The sequence below is a fragment of the Syngnathus typhle genome, linkage group LG10 (assembly GCF_033458585.1).
Source record: "Syngnathus typhle isolate RoL2023-S1 ecotype Sweden linkage group LG10, RoL_Styp_1.0, whole genome shotgun sequence".
NCBI lineage: Eukaryota > Metazoa > Chordata > Actinopteri > Syngnathiformes > Syngnathidae > Syngnathus > Syngnathus typhle.
The window spans coordinates 1,369,856-1,393,493 of NC_083747.1; the positions used below are offsets into that span (position 1 = coordinate 1,369,856).

At 49.4% G+C, this 23,638-nt stretch overlaps 3 protein-coding genes across 7 annotated transcripts; all 3 read left to right on the plus strand.

Annotated features, from left to right (window-relative positions):
* The first annotated feature begins 1,143 nt into the window (after positions 1-1,143).
* Positions 1,144-4,726, plus strand: cmtm6 (CKLF-like MARVEL transmembrane domain containing 6). Its single transcript, XM_061289427.1, has 5 exons — positions 1,144-1,293; positions 2,103-2,242; positions 2,651-2,827; positions 3,041-3,139; positions 3,403-4,726. Exons 2-5 carry the CDS (start codon positions 2,126-2,128, stop codon positions 3,586-3,588), a joined length of 579 nt encoding a protein of 192 aa, XP_061145411.1. The 5' UTR covers positions 1,144-1,293; positions 2,103-2,125; the 3' UTR covers positions 3,589-4,726.
* A 162-nt stretch (positions 4,727-4,888) lies between these two features.
* smarcc1a (SWI/SNF related, matrix associated, actin dependent regulator of chromatin, subfamily c, member 1a) lies at positions 4,889-13,453 on the plus strand. 3 transcript variants are annotated; one of them, XM_061288592.1, is made up of 28 exons: positions 4,889-5,131; positions 5,864-5,983; positions 6,067-6,152; positions 6,235-6,316; positions 6,396-6,488; positions 6,558-6,627; positions 6,692-6,761; positions 6,833-6,908; positions 6,986-7,111; positions 7,510-7,631; positions 7,801-7,931; positions 8,008-8,067; positions 8,140-8,177; positions 8,252-8,373; positions 8,465-8,536; positions 8,665-8,778; positions 8,847-9,000; positions 9,075-9,185; positions 9,316-9,375; positions 9,445-9,703; positions 9,777-9,938; positions 10,466-10,521; positions 10,618-10,774; positions 10,882-11,060; positions 11,142-11,276; positions 11,499-11,811; positions 11,884-12,009; positions 12,091-13,453. In XM_061288592.1, exons 1-28 carry the CDS (start codon positions 4,958-4,960, stop codon positions 12,180-12,182), a joined length of 3,360 nt encoding a protein of 1,119 aa, XP_061144576.1. In that variant the 5' UTR covers positions 4,889-4,957; the 3' UTR covers positions 12,183-13,453. The 3 variants fall into 3 exon arrangements, with proteins under 3 accessions (XP_061144576.1, XP_061144577.1, XP_061144578.1); XM_061288593.1 differs by having other exon boundaries at positions 7,537-7,631; XM_061288594.1 differs by having other exon boundaries at positions 5,128-5,249.
* Positions 13,454-13,595: 142 nt separating this feature from the next.
* LOC133160690 (chondroitin sulfate proteoglycan 5-like) lies at positions 13,596-23,583 on the plus strand. 3 transcript variants are annotated; one of them, XM_061288595.1, is made up of 6 exons: positions 13,596-14,472; positions 15,994-16,828; positions 17,844-18,032; positions 19,405-19,480; positions 21,329-21,385; positions 23,374-23,583. In XM_061288595.1, the coding sequence occupies exons 1-6, from the start codon at positions 14,283-14,285 to the stop codon at positions 23,536-23,538; spliced, it is 1,512 nt and encodes a 503-aa protein (XP_061144579.1). In that variant the 5' UTR covers positions 13,596-14,282; the 3' UTR covers positions 23,539-23,583. The 3 variants fall into 3 exon arrangements, with proteins under 3 accessions (XP_061144579.1, XP_061144580.1, XP_061144581.1); XM_061288596.1 differs by lacking the exon at positions 21,329-21,385; XM_061288597.1 differs by lacking the exons at positions 19,405-19,480; positions 21,329-21,385 and having other exon boundaries at positions 13,742-14,472; positions 23,374-23,565.
* Positions 23,584-23,638: the final 55 nt, after the last annotated feature.

Sequence of the window (23,638 nt, forward strand, 5' to 3'; positions counted from 1 at the left end):
TACGGTACATGTTATTTGCAAAACTACTAGTGGATATTTTCGTAATACGAGCTTGAGCAAGGAGGCTACTAGTGCAACACATTAGTTAACCAGTCAGGTTGAATTGCATACTGGTAAGCTCGAAATGGCACTCGTAATGGCTCAAATAATATTAGTCAGACACTTGTGCAGTGAATTGTTTCACTAGTGACGACAAAGAGCCTAATGGTGCGTGGACATTCCGCTTGATTTTGGAGGAAATGGAATAAAGAACCAAATGCATTGACATGCACATTCCACATGGATTCATTCATCAATACTGTACATGCCATAAGCACTGAGAACAAAAGATTTTTATGTGAAGAATATGATGAGGAAGATGGAGATAGTGAAAGTGTAGGAATGTCAGGTGGAGTTTGGGCGTTTTTTGTTTTTTTTTCTTTACCTTCAGCAGTCGGATCCGTGGGGGGGGAAAAAAAATAGAGGAAGGCGTCACAAAGTTTCGTCTTTTGGGATCTCAACTGACATCAGCGTTGCACACCTTCATCCTCTTCCTCCTCCTCTTCTTCTGCTTCTGCAGCCTCTCGCCACCTCGCACGCGCCTTCAACGCGGGGAAAGCCCACACGCGCGCGCGCGCGGGCGCGGAAGGAGTGTGCGGCTGCGGTGTGTGGACGCCCTCTAGCAGGCTGACACAGGTACTGCACCATCCTAACCTTGACTCGTGCAGAATCATTCGTTCGCGGATGATTTTATTTATTTATTTATTTATTTATTTATTTATTTATTTATTTATTTATTTATTTATTTATTTATTTATTTATTTATTTATTTATTTATTTATTTATTTATTTATTTATTTATTTATTTATTTGTTGGTTTATTTTTAGTTTCTATCTTCCCCAATCCCTCCCTGTTATTCGTGAGAAAAAAAAATACTTTTCCACACCTCCACAACAAGGCGCTCTAAAAATGCTGCTTCGGGGTGTAGACATGATGAGGCGTTGAACGACTTCCAATTTTTATCGTTGGTATAATAAATAAAAACTTACCAAATAATACATGTGTCAGTGTATTGTGATGCTTTTATTTTGAAATTGTCCCTGCGCCTGAAGAATCCATCTCATATTTTATTCGCGAGAGTAACCGTTTATCGGTAGCGTGAAATTGTTACGATGAAACGTACCGGAAGTTGTGTTTGTGTTTCCGATAGTTTCACTTTCAGCTTTGCGTCAAGTAAAAGACACGGAAGTTCACTTCTCGTACGTTTTTTTGTGGAAGACGGCAGGACCACTTGTTTCCCACCAAGAAACCTTGTAAGTCAAAGTTGTTGATTGAAATGAAACTTTTAGCGAAATTGTTCTTGCGAACGTGTTGAGCAGAGTTTAGGCATGCGATTAAGTCGAGCGGTGCAGACGAAAGTTTCTTGCCAAGAATTCTGCAACTTTCACTTTGGTGTTGATCTCACTTTTTACATTACGCATGAAAAAGTTCTTGGTGTGTTCGGCCTGATTCGTCCGACTGCAGGCTTGTTATACACTTTCGCTGTTTGTGTGAAAAGATCAATAATTCATATGAAGTTAAGGAGCGCATGCAGCATGTCACGGTCGCTTGTTGCGCAGTCAGACTTCTTTAAGAATTCTGCACGTCTTCTTGAATGTTTACGTTTGTTTTTGTCTTCATTTCACATCACCTTGGAATGATCTTGGCAATCGGGTGACTACTGCGTTGTTCGTCCATCCATCACAGAATCTTGTTTTATAAATCATAAACGAATGACGTCATCCGCCTTCTCTCACGTGTATGGAGATTAATAGTCACATTTTGACTTTTGCTTCTTTTTTTTTTGAGCATCGCACTAACACGAGGAAAAATCTGTATTGTTTGTAACATTTGGGTGACTAACAACACTGAAAAATGACAAATATTCTCAAACATGCCCTAATCTTTATCACTTAGGTGTTCCACGTGTTACATCAGCATCACGAGGAAAGAAAATATTTACAAAAGATGAGCAGACTATATCGGATGAAAGTGATGTGTGGTTCCTCCTGCAGGGGAAATTGTAGACAAAAAAGAAACATTTTAATGCTCAATAGATGATGATGTGTGTGTGTACGTGTAGGTGTGTCAGCTCTCAGCTTCATCATGGCCGCAGAAGAAGTTTATTCCCCAACAACGGTGCCAAACCCGAACGCCGTCTGTTGTCTGGTGCCGTCCCAATACCTGGACCGAGTACGCTTCATCGTCAAGGTCTTGGAAGTGGTGAGTTTGAGAAGGTTCAGTGGATTGTGTTAGGACTCCAAGATGGTTGTGTGCTGCTTGAGAACTTTGACCAGGATTGTTGTCTTCCATGAGATGGTTCTGTGTAATATCTGAGCAATTCTGGTTGGTTGAGCCAAGTGTGTGAGGACTTGTAGATGGTTGAGCGCCTACCAAATTGGTGGAGAAGCCATCAGAAAACACTCCAGTGCGGTTTTGGTGGCCCTGGCCATGACTTGCCCTTCCTCCCGAGGCCTCTCGTCAGGAAGTCTCCAGTGGGAAGTGAAAGCGCTGCCGTTGGCACAAAGCTCCGTTAGCACATCGCCGCTGGACTACGCAACGTTCAGCGCGGGAAAACGCTCCAGAGCTTCGTCTCGAATTTGAATGATAAAAGTCATCTCGCCTGTCCAGCTGCTGTCACTGGTGGCGTTCATCCTGGAGGAGGTGGTGTCCGTCTGCATCAACTGCACAGCTCTGGAGTTCTTTGAGTTTGTCAGCTGCACGTCGTTCCTCTTCACCACGCTGCTCCTCATCCTCCTCTCCACCACGCTGCACCGCAGGGTGGCCATCACCTGCTGGTCCAGTCTGGTAAGCTGCGCGTCGTGGGGAATGCTTTTCAACATTTTGAAACGCGGCGTTGATGTTCGAACGTCACGTGACCACAACGAAGGCCTCCCTTCTGAGTACAGGAAGTCTTCGAGGACAAAATGCTGAGTTGGCAACTCCCCCGATGAAGCTTCTGATATTTCTATGGTGTGATATGAATGCTAATATCGCGACGATACTTTCTGCTTCTCGCAGGACTTTGCGTACACGTTTCTGATCGCCATTTTTTTCTTCATCGCCTCCACGACGTTTGCCGCCATCAACGGCGGCACTTCTCTGGAGAAAAGCGCTGTGGTATGCAAACGTTTCCTTTCTTCCCTCTGCCTTCTTTCATGCCAACCTTGTTTCATTCCGTGCAATCGCTTCCACTCCGCGCCGTATTTCCTTTCCACTCCCTGCCTTCTTCTCTCGTTTCCTTCCCGATGTCCTCGTTTCCTTTCCTACCTCCTCCTAGCCCTTCCCTTTCCTTCCTTCCACGTTTGACATCATGCTTTCCTATTTTCCACTTGTTAATTCCTGATTCCTGATTTATTTTGACTCACTTTTTCCTCTGGCAGGCGTTTGGCTTCCTGGCGTCCTTTGCGTTCATGGTCGACCTTTTCCTATTTTGGAGGACGTACCAGCTTCCCTTTGGCAAAGGGAAGAAGGCGCAGCCGACGAACGGCATCCCACCGGCAGAAAGGGACCAGGAGGCTCAGGCGGAAACAACAAAACTCAACAGGGACGCCACAGTAGTAGAGTGATTTTTTTTTTTTTGTTTCTGTGCTCTGTGGGCGCCATGAAAGGTCAAACATTTGACACTTTAGGAGGCGCTCACGTCTCCCACTTGCTGGCCTGATTTCCGCTCTTTGTACTACTGAGGCCAGACACTCAGGAAATAAACAATCGCCTTTCCACTCAAAGGAGACATATGTTTTTTAATTCACAATTCAAACTAGCCTCCGGTTGTCTTAGAAAGTTTTTCGAATGATGGATGTATGGATGCCAGTAGGGCTGGAAAGAGTGTACCAACACTGCAGCTCTGCTTATCTTTTGATGATGGTGGGGGCGGTGTCATAGTCACATCTTCAGGAAATAGATAAAAGATTTACTCGGTTGATTAATTACAATCTTGATTGCTGGTCAGGCACTGCACACACACAAAAAAATATTTGCATACGTGATGTAATCAATTGTCCATAATATGTCCCCTTTAAGCAAGTTTGTAAATATTCTGAAGTTAGTTTATAGGAACGGAAAAGGTGATGTACTTTATTTTTTGTTCTTGTTGTTTACTGTCGTCATGCAATCAAACATCGCCATTTTTGTTTTTTTTAATAATATTAACCTCTAGGAAAAACTAAACTCCATTTTGTGTTACTAACAGTCGATTACAGAATATTGTTTTTTTTTTCCCTAAAGCTTTCTGTGATGCTTTGTTTAGATGAAATGTTAGAAACTTTGCTTACACTTTTAAAACTTGAAGCTTTCTGTCAAAATGCCTTAATCTTTTGTGCTATACAGTCATAATGCAAAATGAAAGTTGAAGCATGAATGTTTAAATTTTCTTTTTCCACCCACTCTTTTTACCCTCTTGGCCACCACCCAAATGGTAAATGAGTAGTAAATATTGTATTTGCAAGCATTTTTTATTAGTTCCATGTCTCAGGTGTCCACTCTTGGTTGATTCTGACAAATATATACCTGTTAACATTGAATTGTATGCCCAGAAAATTATGCAGACCGAAACAGCTTAATCAAAAGTGTTTTTAAACTAAAACCCAATTTTATTTTTAAAGCTAATATTGCAGACATGTATTAGATAAAATGACAGCTCACTTTATTCTATTTTTATAGCATTGATCTTTGCAGATGTCTGTCATAATAAAAATGTCTACTATTTCTTTTGAGTCATTTGTTTTCTTGAAAAAAAAAAGAAGATATTTTACAGCGCGTCATCTTGTTAAATCGAGCGTGATATTGTAAAGAACTACTTTTCCCACAATGCATCAAAACTAGCAACTCGCGAAATTTGAAACGTAAACACGTTTGCGCTTGCGCAGTAACGGCGGAGCGGCTGCTCGGAGCAAGGCGGCGGAGGAGAAAGATAAACGCAGCGAACAAAAACACACAATGGCGACGCTGACGACCTCGGTTAGCGGGCCGTCCGTCGGCCCCGTCGGTAGCAGCGGGACCGCGGTGGGCCGCAAGAAAGACGGTGGCCCGTCCGCCAAATTCTGGGAGAGTTCCGAGACCATATCCCAACTGGAGACGGTTCGTCTGTGGATCAGCAAGCACTACAAGAAGGTGAGCTAGTTTAGCTTAGCATTAGCATCGCCCCATTCATTCCAATGGAGGCCCGCCGGGCGCTACGCTAACAATGGAGGACCGACTCGAGCTTATCCAAAAGTCACCAACTTTGTGGGTCAGTGGGATTTTATTTGCTGTTTGTGGGAGACTGCCAATACCAGCTCCCAATGTATCGACGCTTAGCATGGCTCACACGAAGAGCGAATTCAATCGTGCACCTTTTAATGAAATAATTGACTTCCTCTGCAGTGCCAACAAGCTAGCCCAGACTGGCTAATGTTAGTAAGCTCTCAACATTTACACCGTAAAGCTGTTTTTCTTACGTCTCACATTGGAGGCGACAATTACGAGTAACTTTTAAATATTAAAGCAACAATTCTGATCACACCTCAAATCTCAATATATGCGTGATTATAATGATTGCTGCCTGCTTTATAGTGTCGCTCGTCTGTTCGAGCAAGTCTTATTGTTTACTCTAAAGTTATATGCTAGTATCCCATTTCTTGTCAGCAAGAGTGAGAACAGGTGCTAAAGTCTCTTTTAGTATGTTAAGGTGATTAAGGCTTTAAAGTATGTGGGATAGCACAATTTAGAAAGAAAAAAAAGTAGATGTGTCTTTATTTTTTATTTTTTTTATTTTTATTTTTAGATATTACATGAGTGGGAACTATGCTCTAAAGTGTGTGTGTGTGTGTGTGTGTGTGTGTGTGTCTGTGTGTGTGTTCTTAGTATGTCCAGAATGACTCGCCCTCCAGCAAATCTCTGGCCGGGCTCGTGGTGCAGCTGCTTCAGTTCCAGGAGGACTCCTTTGGACGCAAAGTCAACAATCCTGCTCTCACCAAGCTGCCAGTATATAACTCTGACATTTTATTGTCCAAGATGTCTGCTCTTGTTTTGTTCCTCACTGTTCCTTTTCTCCCCCCCCCCCCAAGGCCAAGTGCTTCCTGGACATGAAGGCGGGGGGTGCTCTCTGCCACATTCTGGGCTCCGTCTACAAGTTCAAGAGTGAGCAAGGCTGGTGAGTTTGTGGTTTAAATTCTCAACTTTGTGCAGAACATGCAAATTCACCCTTGACGCATCCCCTCGACTGTCATCCACAGGCGGCGCTTTGACCTGCAGAATCCTTCCCGCATGGACAGGAATGTGGAGATGTTCTTGAACGTGGAGAAGAACTTGGTGCAGGTACAGTCAGCCCTAAAAAGCATGCAAAATCAAGTTATTGACTTTTTAATCCCATATGGACTTTAATGCGTTTGTCCAGAACAACTGCCTGACCCGGCCCACCGTCTTCTTGTCCCCTGACATGGAAGCCAAGCAAGCCAGTAAACTCAAAGATGCCATTAAGAGGCACCAGGTGAGCATCAGTGGACCTCGTTCAATCCGCCGTCACTGTCACATTTTGCCCCTCCTCTTCCTCTCGTAGGGTTCCATTACTGAGGACAAGTCCAAAGCCACACACATCATCTTTTCATCGCCATTGCAGCAAGACGAAGGTTTGTAGTGCTTGTTGGTCTTTTTGTCCTCCTAAATCGTTTATTTGAAAATGGTGCGTTGCAGAAGAGTGGCTGCGTCCCGTCATGAGGAAAGACAAGCAGGTTCTGGTCCACTGGGGTCTCTTCCCAGACAGGTGAGCACAACGGAGGACTTGTCGAAGTTCATACGTGTCCTCCGGAGGTTGAGACCGTCTCTTCTCATCAGCTACGACACCTGGATGGCAGCCAGCGAGGTGGACCACGACGTGGAGGAGCCGCCCAGTGCCGACCGACCTTGGAAGGTGAGCGTGGTTTAGGGGTAAAAAAATAATAGAATGGACAGCTTGGACGTAAGAGTGGAAATGTGTCCCTGGCTCAGGTCCACGCCAGATGGGTCCTGGACACGGACGCTTTCAACGAGTGGATGAATGAGGAAGACTACGAGGTAGATGACAACAAGAAGCCCGTCACTTATCGTCAAAAGATCTTTCCCAAGGAGGAGGAGGTAAGTGTTACCAAAACGTAACGCTTTCCTTATTGTTAGATGGTCGGGATGTGTCGTCTCGCATGGAAGGTCTGTCTGTCTGTCTGTCCGTTGTCATCCTTCCTCACCTTCTCTTCTTCCAAAGCACCTCGGCGTTTCTGTTCATATGATGTCAATAAGAATAGTGAGAGCGGACAGATGAGCCCTAGATGATGAATTGTAAAATGAATCGTGAGAGTAGGCTGCTCGTGGGTCCACGCCACTGCCCCCCCCCACCCCGCCTCTTCCCCGCCTGTTGCCCCCCCTCTCCTTCCCCCCCCCAGTGTGTGCAGACGTTCCATCCTCTCATTCTGCCACTCTTTTATCTCATCCTCCATCCCTCGCTCCCTCCGCGCTGCACGGGGCGTTTGTCTGATCAGTCGTCTTCCCGTACGCCCGATCGCAAGGAGCGCAAGGCCAACTCGGCCGGCAAGAAGAGGAGGCGCTCGCCCTCGCCGCCCAGCACGCCCGCCGAGTCCCGGAAGAAAGGCGGAAAGAAAGGGTGAGGAACACGCCACGCCGCACCTATTGATCATGGATAGATTGATCGATGAAGTGTGAATATTTAATATTGTGCTGACTCATGACATTCGTACCGACCGGCGTGATCGAACTTCAGGTGACCCGAGATGTTTTTATTTGCCATCATGACGTCTCCTTCCCGCCATCAGGAACCAGGGGCATTATTGGAAGCGCCGGGGACACCGCGGTGAAGAGGAGGACACGGAGGACGACGTCACCAAGGACCTGGACGACTCGTCCGCAGGGGCTAGCATTGAGGAGGGAAGCACTTCTAAGAATGGTACATTCCAAGTGGGGCTGTTGCTGTTTTGATCACGCGCTGGCAATCTGAACACGCGTTGCCGTCTTGCGTCCAGCTCATTCGAAGAAGGACTCTGACAACACGGGCCACAAAGGGGACAACGGAGCCGATGTCGGTACGTGACGGCGACACAATACAGTACACTGAAAAGATTGACGACATCATTTGTGCCGCTCTGGCTTCGTAGATGACATGGAGGATGACTCGGTGCTTTCCGGCGGGAAGGTAACGTTATCGATCCGGAATGGAAAGGACGTTCGTTCGATGTCGTCATTTTCAAACGATCGCTATGCAATCAGGACGACGACGACGGGAGCAAAGCCGACATGAGCCGCATGATGGACGCCGGAGAGGACAACGTGACGGAGCAGACGCACCACATCATCATCCCAAGCTACAGCGCCTGGTTTGACTACAACTGGTGAGTCGGCGACGCCGAAGCCCCGGGAGAACTCGGGACTTTTTTTTTCCTTTTTTCAAAGCGGGACCTCATCTTCTTATTCCTCTTTCAGCATTCATGAGATCGAGAGGAGAGCCCTGCCAGAGTTCTTCAACGGGAAGAACAAGTCAAAAACTCCAGAAATGTGAGCAGCGTATTGTCAATCAATTTGCTCGAGGTCCATGATCTGAGGAACCTTCAATCAATTCTTAAAAGAGTATGATGACATCATGATGAGAATAACATCCGCTCCTATTTCATCTTGCCAAACAGATACCTAGCCTACCGCAACTTCATGATCGACACGTACCGTCTCAACCCCCAAGAGTACCTCACCTCCACTTCCTGCCGCAGGAACCTGACCGGGGACGTGTGCGCCATCATGCGGTGAGTTGTGTGCATTGCGCGAGGCCAAATGAAATTTCAAAACACACTCAATGGCACACGGTGCGCAGGGTTCACGCTTTCCTGGAGCAGTGGGGCTTGGTCAATTACCAGGTGGACTCCGACAGCAGACCTTTGCCCATGGGACCCCCGCCCACCCCTCACTTCACCGTGCTGGCCGACACGCCTTCCGGCCTCATGCCCCTCAACCACAGACCTTCGCCGGTAAGGATGCGGAGCGGAGACGGACGGCGATTAGGCGACGGCGTGACGTTCCGACGTGTCGTCCGATGTTGCAGATTCCGCCGCCGCAGCAGCAGATGGCCAACTTCGCTGACAAGATGAAAGACAAAGCCATCGACCTCCAGAACTTTGGCCTCCGCATCGACCAGTACAAGAAGAACTCAAAGGTCTGAAATGTTCACGTCTTTTTCATGAAGATCAGAATGAGCGGAAGCACTTTCAAGCATTAGGTTTTGGCGACGGGGGGGGAAAAAATGGCGCCCTCTATATTCATTTATCATCATTCATATATTTCAGGGTAAATCGGTGGTGTCCTCTCGAGAGTGGACCGAGCAGGAGACGTTGCTCCTGTTGGAGGTCAGTCCTTCACATTTTTCCAAGCCACCGCCAAGCGCAGAATTGAGGTTTTCCCCTTCTTCGTGGCAGGCTTTGGAGATGTACAAAGATGACTGGAACAAAGTGTCGGAGCACGTGGGCTCGCGCACTCAAGACGAGTGCATCCTCCACTTCTTACGCCTGCCCATCGAGGACCCCTACCTGGAGAGCTCCGAGTCGGCGCTGGGCCCGCTGGCCTACCAGCCCATCCCCTTCAGCCAGTCGGGGAACCCCGTCATGAGCACCGTCGCCTTCCTGGCCTCCGTGGTGGACCCCAGGGTGGCGTCCGCCGCCGCCAGGGCCGCACTCGGTAAGACGAGATCCTAACGTCTCGTCGGCGTCGTGCAAACGAACGCCCGTCTCATCGCACGTTGTCTGCGCAGAGGAGTTCTCGCGCGTGCGCGAGGAGGTTCCCGCCGAGCTGGTGGAGGCTCACGTGAAGAAGGTGCAAGAGGCGGCCAGGAACACGGGCAAGGTGGACCCTGCCTTTGGACTGGAGAGCAGCGGCATTGCTGGCACCGCCCCTGAGGAGCCAGAGAAGACAGGTGGGTTGCACATTTCGCATCACAATTTTTATTTTATTTTTTCCTCCAATTGGTTTGACTAAACCTGGAGCTCTCGTTTTCACATGAGCAACCACTAGAGGGCTGTAGATTGTTGTTTGTCAGATGTGCGCATGTGCTTTCACGTTCCTCCTTAACCAGTGGATTAAAACGACACAGCAGATGGGGTAATGGAACACGTGGGGGGGGGGCGGTCTACCAGAAAATGGGTCATCGCACATCATGTTTTTCCCCCCACTGCCATCATCTTCATCATCACAGTCATATGTTTCTCTCGATTAAATCTCACTTTAGATGTTTTTTCTCTCTGCCATCGTCATGTTAGTCCTGATTAAAGGTCACGTGGAATCAACGCTTCATCCATGTTTATGCCCCCAAAACGTGACATATTTGAAAGTCTCTTTGTATGAGCTAAAAATGTGCAACAGATTTTTTTTTTTTTTTGTGAACACATTGATGTATTATTTTATTGTGACCTTTTCTTTTTTTTTTTATCCCCTCCCTTGCAGAGGCCACAGATGGCGACAAGACCGAGACGGACACAGACTCCCAGCAGGGGGACAAGGTGACATAGCCCATCTATTGACATCAAGTGATGTCAATTCTGCTTGTTCTGCGTGCGTTTGGCGTGGCGCGTAAGACGTCTGTCTCATTCCCCCAGGCCGAAGCCAAGGACGAGGCGGAGAAGCCCAGCGAGTCGGCGGAGAAAAGCGACAAGACGGAGGCTCCCGAGAAAGTCAAGAAGGAGTCCGGGGAGGTGTCGGAGCGAGAAGACGAGGGCGAAGATGTACACGAGGCCAAAGCCGCCGCGCCTGCCGGTTGGTCGCCTTCTTGTTTCATGAATTCATTCTGCGGTCACGTGACATCATCACGTGAAATGCCTCCTGCCCAGTCACGTGACATCTGCCATCTTCCCTCCCGCCAGACAAAGATGAAGACGAGTCCATGGAGACGTCCTCCTCGGAGCAAGAGAAGGAGAAGGAGGAGAAAGCCAGCACGGAAGAAGGAGAGGAGAAAAGGAAAAAGCTGGAGCACGACATGGGCGAAGGGAACATCGCCACGGCGGCGGCCGCCGCCCTGGCGTCTGCCGCCACCAAGGCCAAGGTGACGCATCGCATCGTAAAGCGCTCGTCGCGCCGCTCCCCTTCGCCGTCGTAAATATCTTGTATGCTGCCATTCCGTCAGCACCTGGCAGCCGTGGAGGAGAGGAAGATCAAGTCGCTGGTGGCTCTGCTGGTGGAGACTCAAATGAAGAAGTTGGAGATCAAGCTGAGGCACTTTGAGGAGCTGGAAACCATCATGGATCGTGAAAAGGAGGCTGTAAGTCTCACTGTGTCGCCTTCCTTTGTGCTTTTGTCTTGCCACATTCCTGTGAGAGCAGTCAAGTCTTCTTTTTAAGGATTTGTTTACGTTTGCTCCTGAGCTGCCGGAGCAAATCCGCCGTCTCTAGCGACACGCTCCCGTCACCAAATCGAAAGCTTCACTTGCCCACTGTGTGGTCTTGTTTGGTGACAGCTGTCAATCGAAATGTCGTCGTTTTAGTTGGAGCTTCAACGTCAGCAGCTGTTGACCGAGCGCCAAGCGTTCCACATGGAGCAGCTCAAGTACGCCGAGATGAAAGCTCGCCAGCAGATGGAGCAGCAGGCGGCAGCGGTCGCCGCCGCCCAGGCTCAGGGCCAAGGCCACGCCCCGGGACCCCACCCCGGACCGCCGGGCATGCACCCCGGCGGGCCGCCTCCCCACCACGGCGCCCCGCCGCCTCACCATGTCGGACCCCCGCCAGGCGCCGCAATGCACCCCGGTTACCCCCCCATGGGTCACCATCCCATGGCGCCCCACCACCCAGGTCAGACAGGTGAGGCTAGGCTACATTAGTGGCACCTGCAGACACCTCCAAGTGTCCCATGTGAGATGTTTCGTCACGCAGCTCCCATGGGCCCGGGACAGCCCCTGCCTGGACGCATGATGGCCGGACCCCCTGCCGCTGGACCCCCACCTGGCGGGATGCCTCCCATGATGCCGCCGCGCCACCCAGGAGCCCCCAATGGCATGTGTGAGTAGTGCATGAACGGGATGTCGCTGTTCATGAGCATTCTCACCTTTAACTGACTGCAAATTTTTTTTTCTCTCTCAGACCCAGGACCAGCGCCTGCACAGCCTGAGGCTGTGCCTCCACACCCTGTTGGCCCTCCAGCTCCCTCTGGTGGCCGTGCAGCAGACAACTGAGCCCCTCCCACACGCATACACACGTACACACACTTGAAGCCTATTTATGGGCCTTTGCTAGTCATCGTTACCACAACTTGTCAAACGTCTTTGAATACACAGTCACACACTCTCAGGGCTCTGCTCAGTGGCGAGGGCAACACACACACACACACGTCATATACACTGTTTCTGTTGGGTCGGGCCTAATGGAGGCTGCAGACAAACACTGTACAAAGTTACCACTTCCAACCCGGCGAGCGTCTACCTCGCATTAGTTACACTGAGTGTGTGTGTACGTGTGTGTCAGTCGTACACTGTGTGCGCACGCGCTAAACTAACACTGTCTGCGCGTCAGGGTGTGCATGACAAAGTACATGTGAAATGAACCGAACGCGCGAGTGTCGACTCGTTTGTGCATGCTTGCCTCCCCGCCGGCCCGCGTGTGCGTCGAGCTGCGTGCGTGTGTCATACTTAACATTGAATGTTTGCGAGCGCCCCGCTCTTCTGCGCCTTTTAACCAAAACAAAGATGACAGAATCTAATAATCTGCCCTAGGCCCCGCCCCCTTCCTAAACATACACGCAAAACCGAGGTTCACACTGAAGCTGACACACACACACACACACCCGGCTGCCTTTGTCGGTGCGACCGTGATGTCTCGCTCGAGCGCCTAAGCCCCGCCTCCTCTTCTGCCTCGGCTTCCGAACGCTGCCTACCTCGCTAGCCCCGCCCCTTCACCCACGCTTTGATTGATCAATCGTGTTAGACAAGGCTTGTAAACCTTCATGTTCCTACCGTGTGTGTGTGTCTGTGTGAGCAGGTGGATCGTAAATTAACACGGCAATATGAATTGATATTTCCTCTTTTGAAATGACATAAGTGCGGTCCACACACACAGCGAGTGAACAGCTAGCACTGTTAGCGTCTCTGCTACCTCCTCTTCCTCCTTTTCCTCCTTCTGGCTGGCTACCTCTTCTAGACCTTTCCTCTGGCTTCTCTTGTAGAACCTTTAGCCTCCTGCTACCTCTATTTCCTGGTTCCTCTTGTTGTTTTGTTTTTAAGGCGTCCCCGTGATATCACAGCATGCCGTCGCAGGCAGTCTCGCGATCGATCCTCTTTGTTTCACCACTGTCGCGTGTATTATCTTTAATGGCTATTAATGGTATTTTTAAAGGATTTTTGTGTAGATGAACTTGTGTTCTTTGTAGCATTTCCTTTGATTTTTGTATCCGGTCCGTTCGCTACAGTGGACCTACACACGCTGGCCAATAAAATGTTTTTCTACAAAACGCTCTTCTCCGACAACTTTTATTTAACGTATTTGAATGGCGCGCAAAATAAATGTTCCAATCACAACTATAGCTTTTGCATTGTGGGTTTTAGTAAATAGGCAGCATTTTGGGGGGAAAAAAATATGCATGGGTAATAAGTATCACATTCAAGTCAAGTACTTTTGAATAAAGTACTTTTGAGAGTACTTTAAGCACCACTGGTTAAAAATGTGTGCATGTTTGTGTGTTTGTCATGGTTGTTGGTGTGTGTTTTTGGGTGGGGGAGGCGCAGCAGACGTGAGGGGGGGCCAAGCAAGAATTACTTCTGCTCTGGTTAGCAAATACAACAGAAAAGAAACAACACAAAGTAACACACACCTTGGATATTGGGGGGGGGGGTCTCATTAGTGCTGACACCACCGCCATGTGCACTCCAGAATAAATACCAATTTATAAATAGCCCCCCGCTACCCCCAAAATAATCTTCCAAATAGTGGAGAAACACTCCCAAAAAAACAGAAGCAACAAAGCTGTCACTCAAATTTTGGGAAGGGGAGGGGGGGCGGATGAGGAGGTTTAAAGGAGGGGGAGGAGGAAGAGGGGACCAAACAACCCCGTCCTCCCTCGTCCCCCTCCCTCTCCGCCCCTGCCTTTCTCTCACTCACTCTCTCTCTCTCACTTCTCTCCTCTCTCTGCTTGTCGTCTTCTTTCATTCCCGCCACTGTTAGCGAGCCCAGCCGGAGCGGACCGAGCGAGCGAGCGAAGTCCCTGTACGCATCACCGCGCGCGGCTGGAGGAGATGGAGCCGTGAGCCAAACTGAGCCGAGCCGAGCCAAACCGAGGGGCGATGCTGCTGAATGAAGAAGACTCCTCTTCCTCTTCTTTTTCGTCTTCTTCACGCGCACGTTCCTGTACTGTGGACTGCGCGTGCACGCCGAGCATGGAGCCCAGCTCGTGCACGGGAAGTTGCCGCCGACGCACGCGGATGGCGCGAGCACTCTTTTCGCTGCTGCTGTTGCACTTCATCTCCGTGCACGGTAAGAGGACGCCGTTGTGGCCCCCGCGCGCGCGCGCGCGTCAGCTGCTTGTCAACGAGTGTCTGTATTGGCCTTCGCTCCGCACGCGCACGGGAAACGAGGTCACATCACGAGACAGATGTTCGCTTACTAGTACGCTTGAAATCAGGTCAGCATGGCGTGCGTGCGCGCGCCAGGGCGCCGCGGGACGTGTCGGCGTGCACACGCACGGCACAAAGAGGCGAGGCGCAGATTAGCGTGCGCATGAATAATGCATGAGGGGAGGGGGGGCGCTCACACACGCGCGCACGGACATTCTGATACACACCAAAGCGCGACGACGGCCTCTTTGTCTGCCAACCGAGCCGAGCGAGCGCGCTTATTAAATAACCACATGCGCGTGCACGAGATGCTCAGCATCTTGAAATTGTTTACTGTTCATTTTAAATAGTTATTTCATTTCAAATGTGACTCTGACGCAATAAGTGACTCAAGGGGCTCAGTAAATGATTTAGTATTTGACAGAGGCTAAAAATGTCTCATGATTTGACTGTAAATTATTTTCTATTTAACTTTGCAATTATTATGTGTGAATGGGACTTAATGAACGGATGATTAAGTGATTTAGTAAGTGATTCAATAAGTGTGTGGGTGTGAATGCAGTTGACTCCAATTTTAAGCCAAGTTGTTTCGGTCGTACATTAGCCGCATGCTAACAGACATGGGATGTGTGTGTGAGTGTCACTGCCACACCTGTGCCCGCTCCGCTCCTTCTTCTCAGCACTCTGCAAAAGAACCCGATGAACTCAAAGCATCTGCATCCCGCCGCAGGAAGCGGCCCGTTGCCGTGGAAACTGCACCTCTTCACGTAGTTGTGATGGAGCAGTGTGCAGGGATGCAGCCGTCTCACGCCACAGGCATCGAATAGTCAGGTCTGCCTATCGTGGGATGTCTTCCAGGACTCAACCTTTGTATGACCTCAATAATGAACTGAAAAATGACAACAAACAAAAGCTCCGATACCACACACAGATGTTCAGCTTTGCGTGTGTGACGGGATGTGAAAGATGCATTTCCATGGCAACAGATGCTGCTGATCCAGCTGGATGGAGAAACGCTGCGCCATCTGCGGCTGCCACCAAAAACCCCAATTAAAAAAAAAAAAAGAAAGGGCTCAGCTTTGTGTTGACGACGTTCTCATTTCCACAATATCAAAACATTTGGAAACGGAGAACGATCCAAATTGACTGACTCCATTTGGAGGAGGCAAAACTTTCCACTTTCCAGAGCTTTGATTCTTTATGCACGTATTGTGTTATATTGTTTTTGGCGTGTGTGTATTTAGCGTCTTTTTCTGTGTGTGTGTTGAAACTGATGATGGTGTCCGTGCTAATCTTTAATCTGGACTGTCGAGTGTTGGAGTGCATTAGTCAACCACTCCTTTAATCCATCCCATAATTCCTCACGTGTGACGTGATGTCATTCCCAAGTGTGTGCGTGTGTCAGCGCAAGACTTCAACTCCTATTTGTGTGTGTTTTCAGGAGTCGTCACGGCGACCAACACCACCGAGCTGGCCGCCTCCCCAAACGGGACCGTCCCGCTGAGCGAGCAGGAGGGTCCCGCCGATGTCAGCCGTGCCGTCACCATGGGAAATGGTTCCGTCAACACTGTGACACCCAGGGTGGGCCGCGTGGCCCGCGGCAGCGGTGAGGAGGAGGAGCTAAGCAGCGGCATGTTAGCGCCGGAAGTAGGCGGTACGACCTCGCCATCTCAGATCAGCCTGGATTCGGCGGAGACGGAGCTGCTGTTACTCGGCAACCGTCTGCCAGCCGACGTCGTGGAGGAGGAGCCTCCGGCGCGTACCGATCCGCCGTGGATCAACGTCAGAGACACGGCCGTGTTCGACCTGGACCGACCGTCCTCCGGCCCCCCTCCGGCGACCAACGCCGACGTCCTCCACGTGGACTTTTTCGATCCCGCCTCCCGTGGACGTAACCTAGACTTGGCCCCGCGACCCACCTCCTCGCTGGCTCACGAGCTCCAGGGCGGCGACCCGACGTCCTGGGCCATGCCTGACAGCTACGACTACCTGACCCCGTACGAGGACGGGGTGTCCCCCACCGCCGACGAGTACCCCGACACCACCACCGAAAACGGCGACCCCCCGGCTCGACCCAAGTCGGCGGGTCCCGCGTCTTACCTGCCGAACGGCCCCCGGCGCGCCACCCCCGCCGACGGCTCCGACGGGATGGGCGGCTGTCGCCCGGGCTACCAGATGGTCAATGCTACTTGTCGCTCCCCATGTGACTTTGACCCCAACTTCTGCTATAATGGAGGGCAATGTTACTTACTCGAAGACGCCGGAACATTCTGCAGGTAATACACGCACCCGTCGTCACACGTACTGTATTTGCTGAGGCGTTTGATTTTGGAAAAAGAAAGACAACAGATGAGAAACATGCAGAGGTGGAGCACAAATTCAATGAGTCACAACTTTACAGCATTGCCAGCACGCTCGTGTGTGTGCGTGCGTGCGTGCGTGTGTGTCCGGCAGCTTGATATAATTAAGTTTGCATGCAGTGTGTATCCATTTTACATTTCATGGAAACACAGGCACAATAATAAAACCAACTGCACGGACACACACACACACACGCTGTGTGTGTTAGGGTTCACTTCCAGTCAATGGGTTCACAGGTCAAAGACACAAGAGAGTTACGACTGCCAGCGTGGTTACGACAAAAGACACACGCACGCATGTGCGTGCGCCCACACAACTTTTGTTGTTGCCAAAGATGGCTGACACGTTCCACTGGAGACACACACAGACACGCAAACATTGCGTGCTCCAGTGTGTTATGGAGCTTACGAAATAAAGCGACAGTATTCCTTCATTTCAAGTTAACACTCTTTTTTTATTTATTACAGTTTGGACTGATGTCATGGTGGTCACTGGGGGCGGAGCCTAAGAGAGGGGAGGGCGGATGGGGGCGGGGCTGGGGAAGCAGCAAGTTGGCCCAAGTGGAAGAAACGCGTCAAATGTATAATTTTTTTCTAGATGTAATGGAATGAGAAAGATTGTGGTGCTCAGGCTGAGTTGCCGTGACAACCAGCACGTCCCCCACTCTCTACTTGAAAGCCCCTCGGCACCACTCTTACGTAAACCTTCTTTGTCAGCGACTCTGCATTCATGCTCTCATGGCCACACATGACAACACACGTGTCGTCATGGTGACCACGTAACAGGTCGCTGTGTTAACACTAATGCAATTCACTGGAGGCGCGTTAGCAGTGTAACACGTGTTAGCATGACGTCGGTGTTACGCTATATATGTCGTCACGGAGGTCAGGCAGAGTATCTTCTGATGATGAGCATCCCTTTGTCCTCCAGGTGCAACGTTCAAGACTACATCTGGCACAAAGGTGCCCGCTGCGAGGCGGTGGTGACGGAGTTCCAGGTCATGTGTTTGGCGGTCGGTGCGTCGGCCGTGGTGGTCCTGCTGCTTTTTATGATGGTGGTCTGCTTCGCCAAGAAGCTCCACGTACTCAAGACTGAAAATAAGAAGCTGCGCAGACGCAGGTGAGGTGGCCATAAACTTTAGGTGTATGGAAATTACAATGAACTCATTGGGTGCCATTGACGGCAACGGACGTCAAAGATATTAACTGGGTTGGAAGGAAAAAAAGAAAATAGATATTGCAACGGTGGTTGAGGACTAGGTGTCCATATTGATGCACGCTCTGTAGACTCTGCTAGGTGATAAAATGGTGTCTCCTTTTTCTTCTTCTAATTCACTTTGGCGAGATGTGAGAGGAAGATGGCGGGGTGCGGAGGAGGATGGATGGCAGAGGAGGTGGACTGAATGCAAAATGATGACTGAGACGGGGGGAGTTGAGACGACTGGGGGGGGGGGGGGTGTTTCTGCGCTGACGCTTGGCCGAGTGTTTTAGCAGCCGTCTCCATGGCGACCCGACGGGAGCTCGCTGGAATCGAACATGCAAATGCAAAGTGGCGAAGAGCTCGGTCGTCGACGCCAGCTCCCACGCTAGGGGGGATAATTTTAGACCAATGGGAGATGGGTGGGGTGATGATGGCACTGCGGGGGGGGAACATGATGAGGAGGAGGAGGATGAAGGCCATGATGGCGAGGAGACGCGGCTAGCCAGGAGACATTTTGACAAAGAGAAAAGATGATGTCATAGCTTCGCTGCATCCAGCTGAAAGTAGGGCAGTCGGAGAGGGGGGTGGTGGTGGTGGTGGTGGTGGGGGGGGGCTGACCTACATGCAGCTGTGCAACTTTGAAGGAAGGAGGGGGCCTTGCAGGGGGGATGGAGAGACGACAATCTCATCCAGAATCCAGAGATGGAGGCCATTGAGGAAGAAGGGAAAGAGGCGCAAGTGAGGAGGCCGGAAGCATGAAGGAAGTGAGACGGTAGGAAGAAGGAAGGAAGCAGGAGAAGTGAGGAGGAAGGAAGGAAGGAAGGAAGGAAGGAAGGAAGGAAGGAAGGAAGGAAGGAAGGAAGGAAGGAAGGAAGGAAGGAAGGAAGGAAGGAAGGAAGGAAGGAAGGAAGGAAGGAAGGAAGGAAGGAAGGAAGGAAGGAAGGAAGGAAGGAAGGAAGGAAGGAAGGAAGGAAGGAAGGAAGGAAGGAAGGAAGCTCTACAAAAAGTCAGCTCAATGCTAACAAATCATTTAAAAAATATCTAAAATAAAAATACAGAACAAATAATTGCAATAATATTTTCATCAAATTTTTAATCTGCTACACAGGTGAATTTGAATGATGGCGGCACTTGTCGTGCTCTGGTGTAGAAGATGTTGATGTTTGCATCCCAGATGAAAAGTTTGCTTCTTCTCTCTTGCTCTCTTTCCTTCTCCCGTTTCTTCCTCCTCCTCCTCCTCCTCCTCCTCCTTCTTCTTCTTCTTTCCCGGTTGCTGCGTGCCGCCCTGCAGTAAGTACCGGCCCACGTCGGAGGCTCACAATGATAATTTCTCGCTGTCCACCATCGCTGAGGGCTCCCACCCAAACGTAAGGAAACTGTGCGACACCCCTCCTAACGCCCCCCATGCCCGTGCATTGGCTTACTATGATAACATTATCTGTCAGGTAACGTGCTCCCGCCGCTCTCTTCTTCCCTTTTTCTGCATCTGACTACTCCCCTTTTCCTACCCCCTCCCCCTTCCCGACGCATGGGCATGAGTACCCCCAAGTAGAGAGACTCAGTCTGAGGCCAGGGGGGAGGCGCGAGAGGGGGATGGATTGCGGGGGGACACCTGAGAAATGATGACATTTTGAAGGAGTCAGTGCATTCAGTGGTTCCGTCCAAATAAATCGGCCATTGATGTCGATGCAAGCTCAGGCGGCAGCAAGTGAAAATATCCAAATGGCTGTCAGTTTTTGTGAGGCCATCTTCATCAGTAACATTCATTTTTGAAGATCCTCTGAGAGGTGCCATATTGAATCCCTCCTCTTTAAAACAATTAGCAATTACGACACAAGCCCCCCACCTCCTTCCCGCAATTCTTCATTCCTCCCGCCGCAGCCATCTTTGTCTCCGACCTATGATCTCTGCTCACCTCTCTGCTCGGTAAGTCATGGTCGGGCATGCGCCACCTGCTGGCCTTGCCCGCCACTGCAGCTCTGCTACGCTAACAAACTGTCTTGTTTATCCTGAGAGTGGGCGGGGCAAGCGGAGGGAGGGGCGGGTGATATCGTCCGGTGTGGTGCCTATCAGGATAAACATCTGAGATGCAACACTACAGTACCTGTAGCATGGTTAGCTGTTAGCATAGCATTACCCTAGCATGATGGGATCGGAGGATGGCGTCAGAAACAAAAAAACGAGTCACGCTAATGTGTTCTGTTCTATTCAGAATGTTTTTTACGCCATTCATCGAGCTCAGTCAGCTCTTCTTAGCTTAACTTTGAGCTACAATTACTCGGTGTGTTTTTTTTTTTTTGGTCTACATTTAGTTAGAAGTGGTACCGCCTCTAACAGCCCATCACTGCTTTTGCTCTCTGTTAACTTTTCAAGCAAACTCAACAAAGAACACAACCTTAACACATGGAAACGAGAGTAGCTAGTATTAGCTGCATTAGCTTAGCATGATGGGATCATAGGTTGTGTCAGGAGAAAAAAATGTGAGAGAAACATGAAATGCTAGCAAGTTGTCATGTTATTTTTGGGCCCGTTCCTGTTAGTACACGGAATTACTTTAGCCTAGTTGAGCACTACAACAAATTGCCGTGGGTGTTTTTCCTTAATCTAGCAACCCATAGTTACTGTACTGTCCTTGCTAACTTTCCAAGCAAAGGCAACAAAGAACACTTTCACAACCCTCGCACACAAAACCAACTAAAAAACAAAATCTTCATCGCATCTCCCCCAAATTTTCTTTCCCTCACAACATTCCCAAAAAGTCATATTACTGTCGCATAAAAGCTGCACCAACTGAAACACTAAAAATAGAATTCATTGATGTTTCATTGCTAACAAACATTTGTTTCATATTTAATATAACTCCAGCTAGTTAGGCTATTTCACATGACTAGCATCAAACGGACATTGCGTTTAATCCATCAAAACAAACGAATCCATTTACGTTGTTAGCATCTGAAGCTCAAACACGAGCCATAGATACAGTAAATATAAGAACCATTAAACATGAAAGCGATTAAAAACGGATTAACTACATTCATTAGCATGAGCTAACATGAACCTAATTAGCATAGCATTAGCGCCGCTTTCTTCACTTCTTCTTTGCCTCGTCCCACTGGCTATAATGGCCACATCTTTTGTCTCTCGCTCCGTCGCCATGACAGCAATGCCTTTACTGCTTTTGAGGAGTGTAACCTTTGAACCCCCCCTCCCCTCAGAAAACCATGAGCAGATATACGTGGGAGTGTAAGACCAAAGAGGAGTCCGACTGCGAGGTAAGACCATAATCCCCTTCGCCCCCCCCTCGTCCCACCACGGTGTCCGTGAAGCCCTGCCCTCAACACCTTCCTAAACACACCTGTCAATCAACCAATCAATAGCTAAATCAATCAATAAATCACCTCAACTGTCACTGCACTAACACACACACAAAAATGTGCCATCATGACCAAATATGAAATGAGAAGGTGTGCGGGAAAGTAAACAGGAAGTGAGTAGAAGGTATGAAGGAAGTCAGGAGAAAGTGAGCATCAAGTAAGAAGGAAGTCAGCAGGAAATCAAGAGAAACAAGATGGAAGTCAACGTGAAGGATTGTGAAGGACGTGCACAGGATGGAAGGTTCTCTAACAACCTCCAACTAATAATCTAGATAACCTATTATTGAATGAAAAAAAGCATCAGCGTGCAATTGAACATAAATAAAGCAAACCTAAAGATCCAATTTGGGGGATAGGGGCGGAGGGGTCGTTGGTCTGGCCAAAGTGTGCGTGTGCCTTCATCATCATCACCATCAAAACGTTTTTATCTCTGTTCCCCCACCCCTTCCCGCAAAAGAAAAAAAAAGACAAAACGCTGGAAACCCCTCGTGATTCTGTGCCTCCCACCCTACCGCCAAACCCAGCTCCCCCCCTACACCACCACCGCCACCCACATGCACCCACTACCAAACCCAACAAAACACAAAACGTTTTCCAGTTTCACGCTGACGGGAGGAAAGAAGGCTCGTACCCCGTAACCATGGAAGTCACGTACCCGCACGTCCTGCCCGAAGTTACGATCTAGCCGGTAAATCCACTTTTTGTCACGCGACACACATGTAACACTTTTATTTCCGACAGTGTGTGTGTGTGTGTGTGTGTGTGTGAGAGTGCGTGTGTGTGTGTATTGCTGCCGACCATGAAAGTGAATCAAAAGCAGTCCTTGAGCCATTCTGTATCCACAGGAGACCTCTGAGGAGCAACCCAAGTGTTCACTTGGAGGCCAAACAGTGCTGGGGGAGGGAGGGGGGTTGAGTACGGGGTATCTGCATGAGTCAATATTTCATAAGTGACAAGAATTTGGTTTGGGGGTTGCTAAAGCTGTTGCATGTGGATGTGCATGTGCCTCCTGGGTTGTTTGACTGGGTTGAGGGAGGCTGATGGGCGGGGGTGGGTTGTATTCATGCAGCAAAAATGTAATAAGCAATAACACACATGGAGAAGACACTTTACACTGCCACACCCCTCTCCAACATTATAAAGGTTACCCGATGTTACATACATGTGTGACATCTTAGACGTGATGTTACAGATGGTACAAAACGACTCTTAATAAAAATGGACACGAGATGTTACACACTTGGTAGGTACCGGTACATGTCACACCTGTTACATACCGAACGGTACATGGGTAGCGTCACAATGACGATGAGAAGTGCGACGATGTCTAAAAGTGTCACATGAAGTCACGTGTACACAAAACATATCGAAGCGGATGTGATTTTGTGTACGCATACAAGACGTGTTACGTGATAATGGTTCACTCGTTACATACGGTACATGCATTACACACACACACACGTTACATGGCATTCATTTGACTCGTGTTACAAGACTTGATTGTTTCGTGTAAAATTCCTCGTAACGACGGTAACGTCTTGATGACCTCACAAGCGACGACAAGGTCATGGTTATGTTACGAGTGTTTCATAATGTTGGACACATTACATGACGCATGACACGTGACGTTACGTGTGTCACATGGCATAGCGAGTCTTACATGACAGGCATTACATTTTTCTTGGCTCACGTTTTAGACCGTAAGCATGTTACGCAATGTCACACGCGTTGTAACATCGAACAGGTGTTACGCAATGCTACACGCATTGTATCACCGATAGCGTTTAGAGAGTCGACCGACCGCACGTTACGGTTGGAGCTGAAGTCTTTGTTCTAATACCAAGTTCTGCCTTCCCCCATTGGCGCCGCTCCTCCTCATTGGTCAGGATGATCCTAATTCCCACAACAAGCTGGAGGAGCCAGTGAAGGCCCCGCCCAAGGAAGACGACGCCCTCAACATCCACAACGCGCTGACGCCCAAACACGACAACCACAAGCTGCTGGGCGACGACGACTCAGAGGTCAACTCTCTGCAGAACAACATGATGTGAAAAATACACTTTTTCACCATCGAGACCCCCCCCCCCCACCCCAACGCCCCCACCGCCGTGCCGCCCTCCACGGGTCCATCAAGCGGCTACGCTGACACTG

Excerpts from the sequence above, each read along its gene's own strand:
- cmtm6 (XM_061289427.1), top strand. The coding sequence starts at position 2,126 with ATGGCCGCAGAAGAAGTTTATTCCCCAACAACGGTGCCAAACCCGAAC. Across the intron at positions 2,243-2,650 it reads TCGTCAAGGTCTTGGAAGTG|CTGCTGTCACTGGTGGCGTT; the intron begins GTGAGTTTGAGA and ends TCGCCTGTCCAG. Across the intron at positions 2,828-3,040 it reads TCACCTGCTGGTCCAGTCTG|GACTTTGCGTACACGTTTCT; the intron begins GTAAGCTGCGCG and ends TGCTTCTCGCAG.
- smarcc1a (XM_061288592.1), top strand. The coding sequence starts at position 4,958 with ATGGCGACGCTGACGACCTCGGTTAGCGGGCCGTCCGTCGGCCCCGTC. Across the intron at positions 9,186-9,315 it reads AGTACAAGAAGAACTCAAAG|GGTAAATCGGTGGTGTCCTC; the intron begins GTCTGAAATGTT and ends CATATATTTCAG. Across the intron at positions 10,522-10,617 it reads ACTCCCAGCAGGGGGACAAG|GCCGAAGCCAAGGACGAGGC; the intron begins GTGACATAGCCC and ends TCATTCCCCCAG.
- LOC133160690 (XM_061288595.1), top strand. The coding sequence starts at position 14,283 with ATGCTGCTGAATGAAGAAGACTCCTCTTCCTCTTCTTTTTCGTCTTCT. Across the intron at positions 16,829-17,843 it reads GACGCCGGAACATTCTGCAG|GTGCAACGTTCAAGACTACA; the intron begins GTAATACACGCA and ends TTTGTCCTCCAG. Across the intron at positions 18,033-19,404 it reads AAGAAGCTGCGCAGACGCAG|TAAGTACCGGCCCACGTCGG; the intron begins GTGAGGTGGCCA and ends GCCGCCCTGCAG.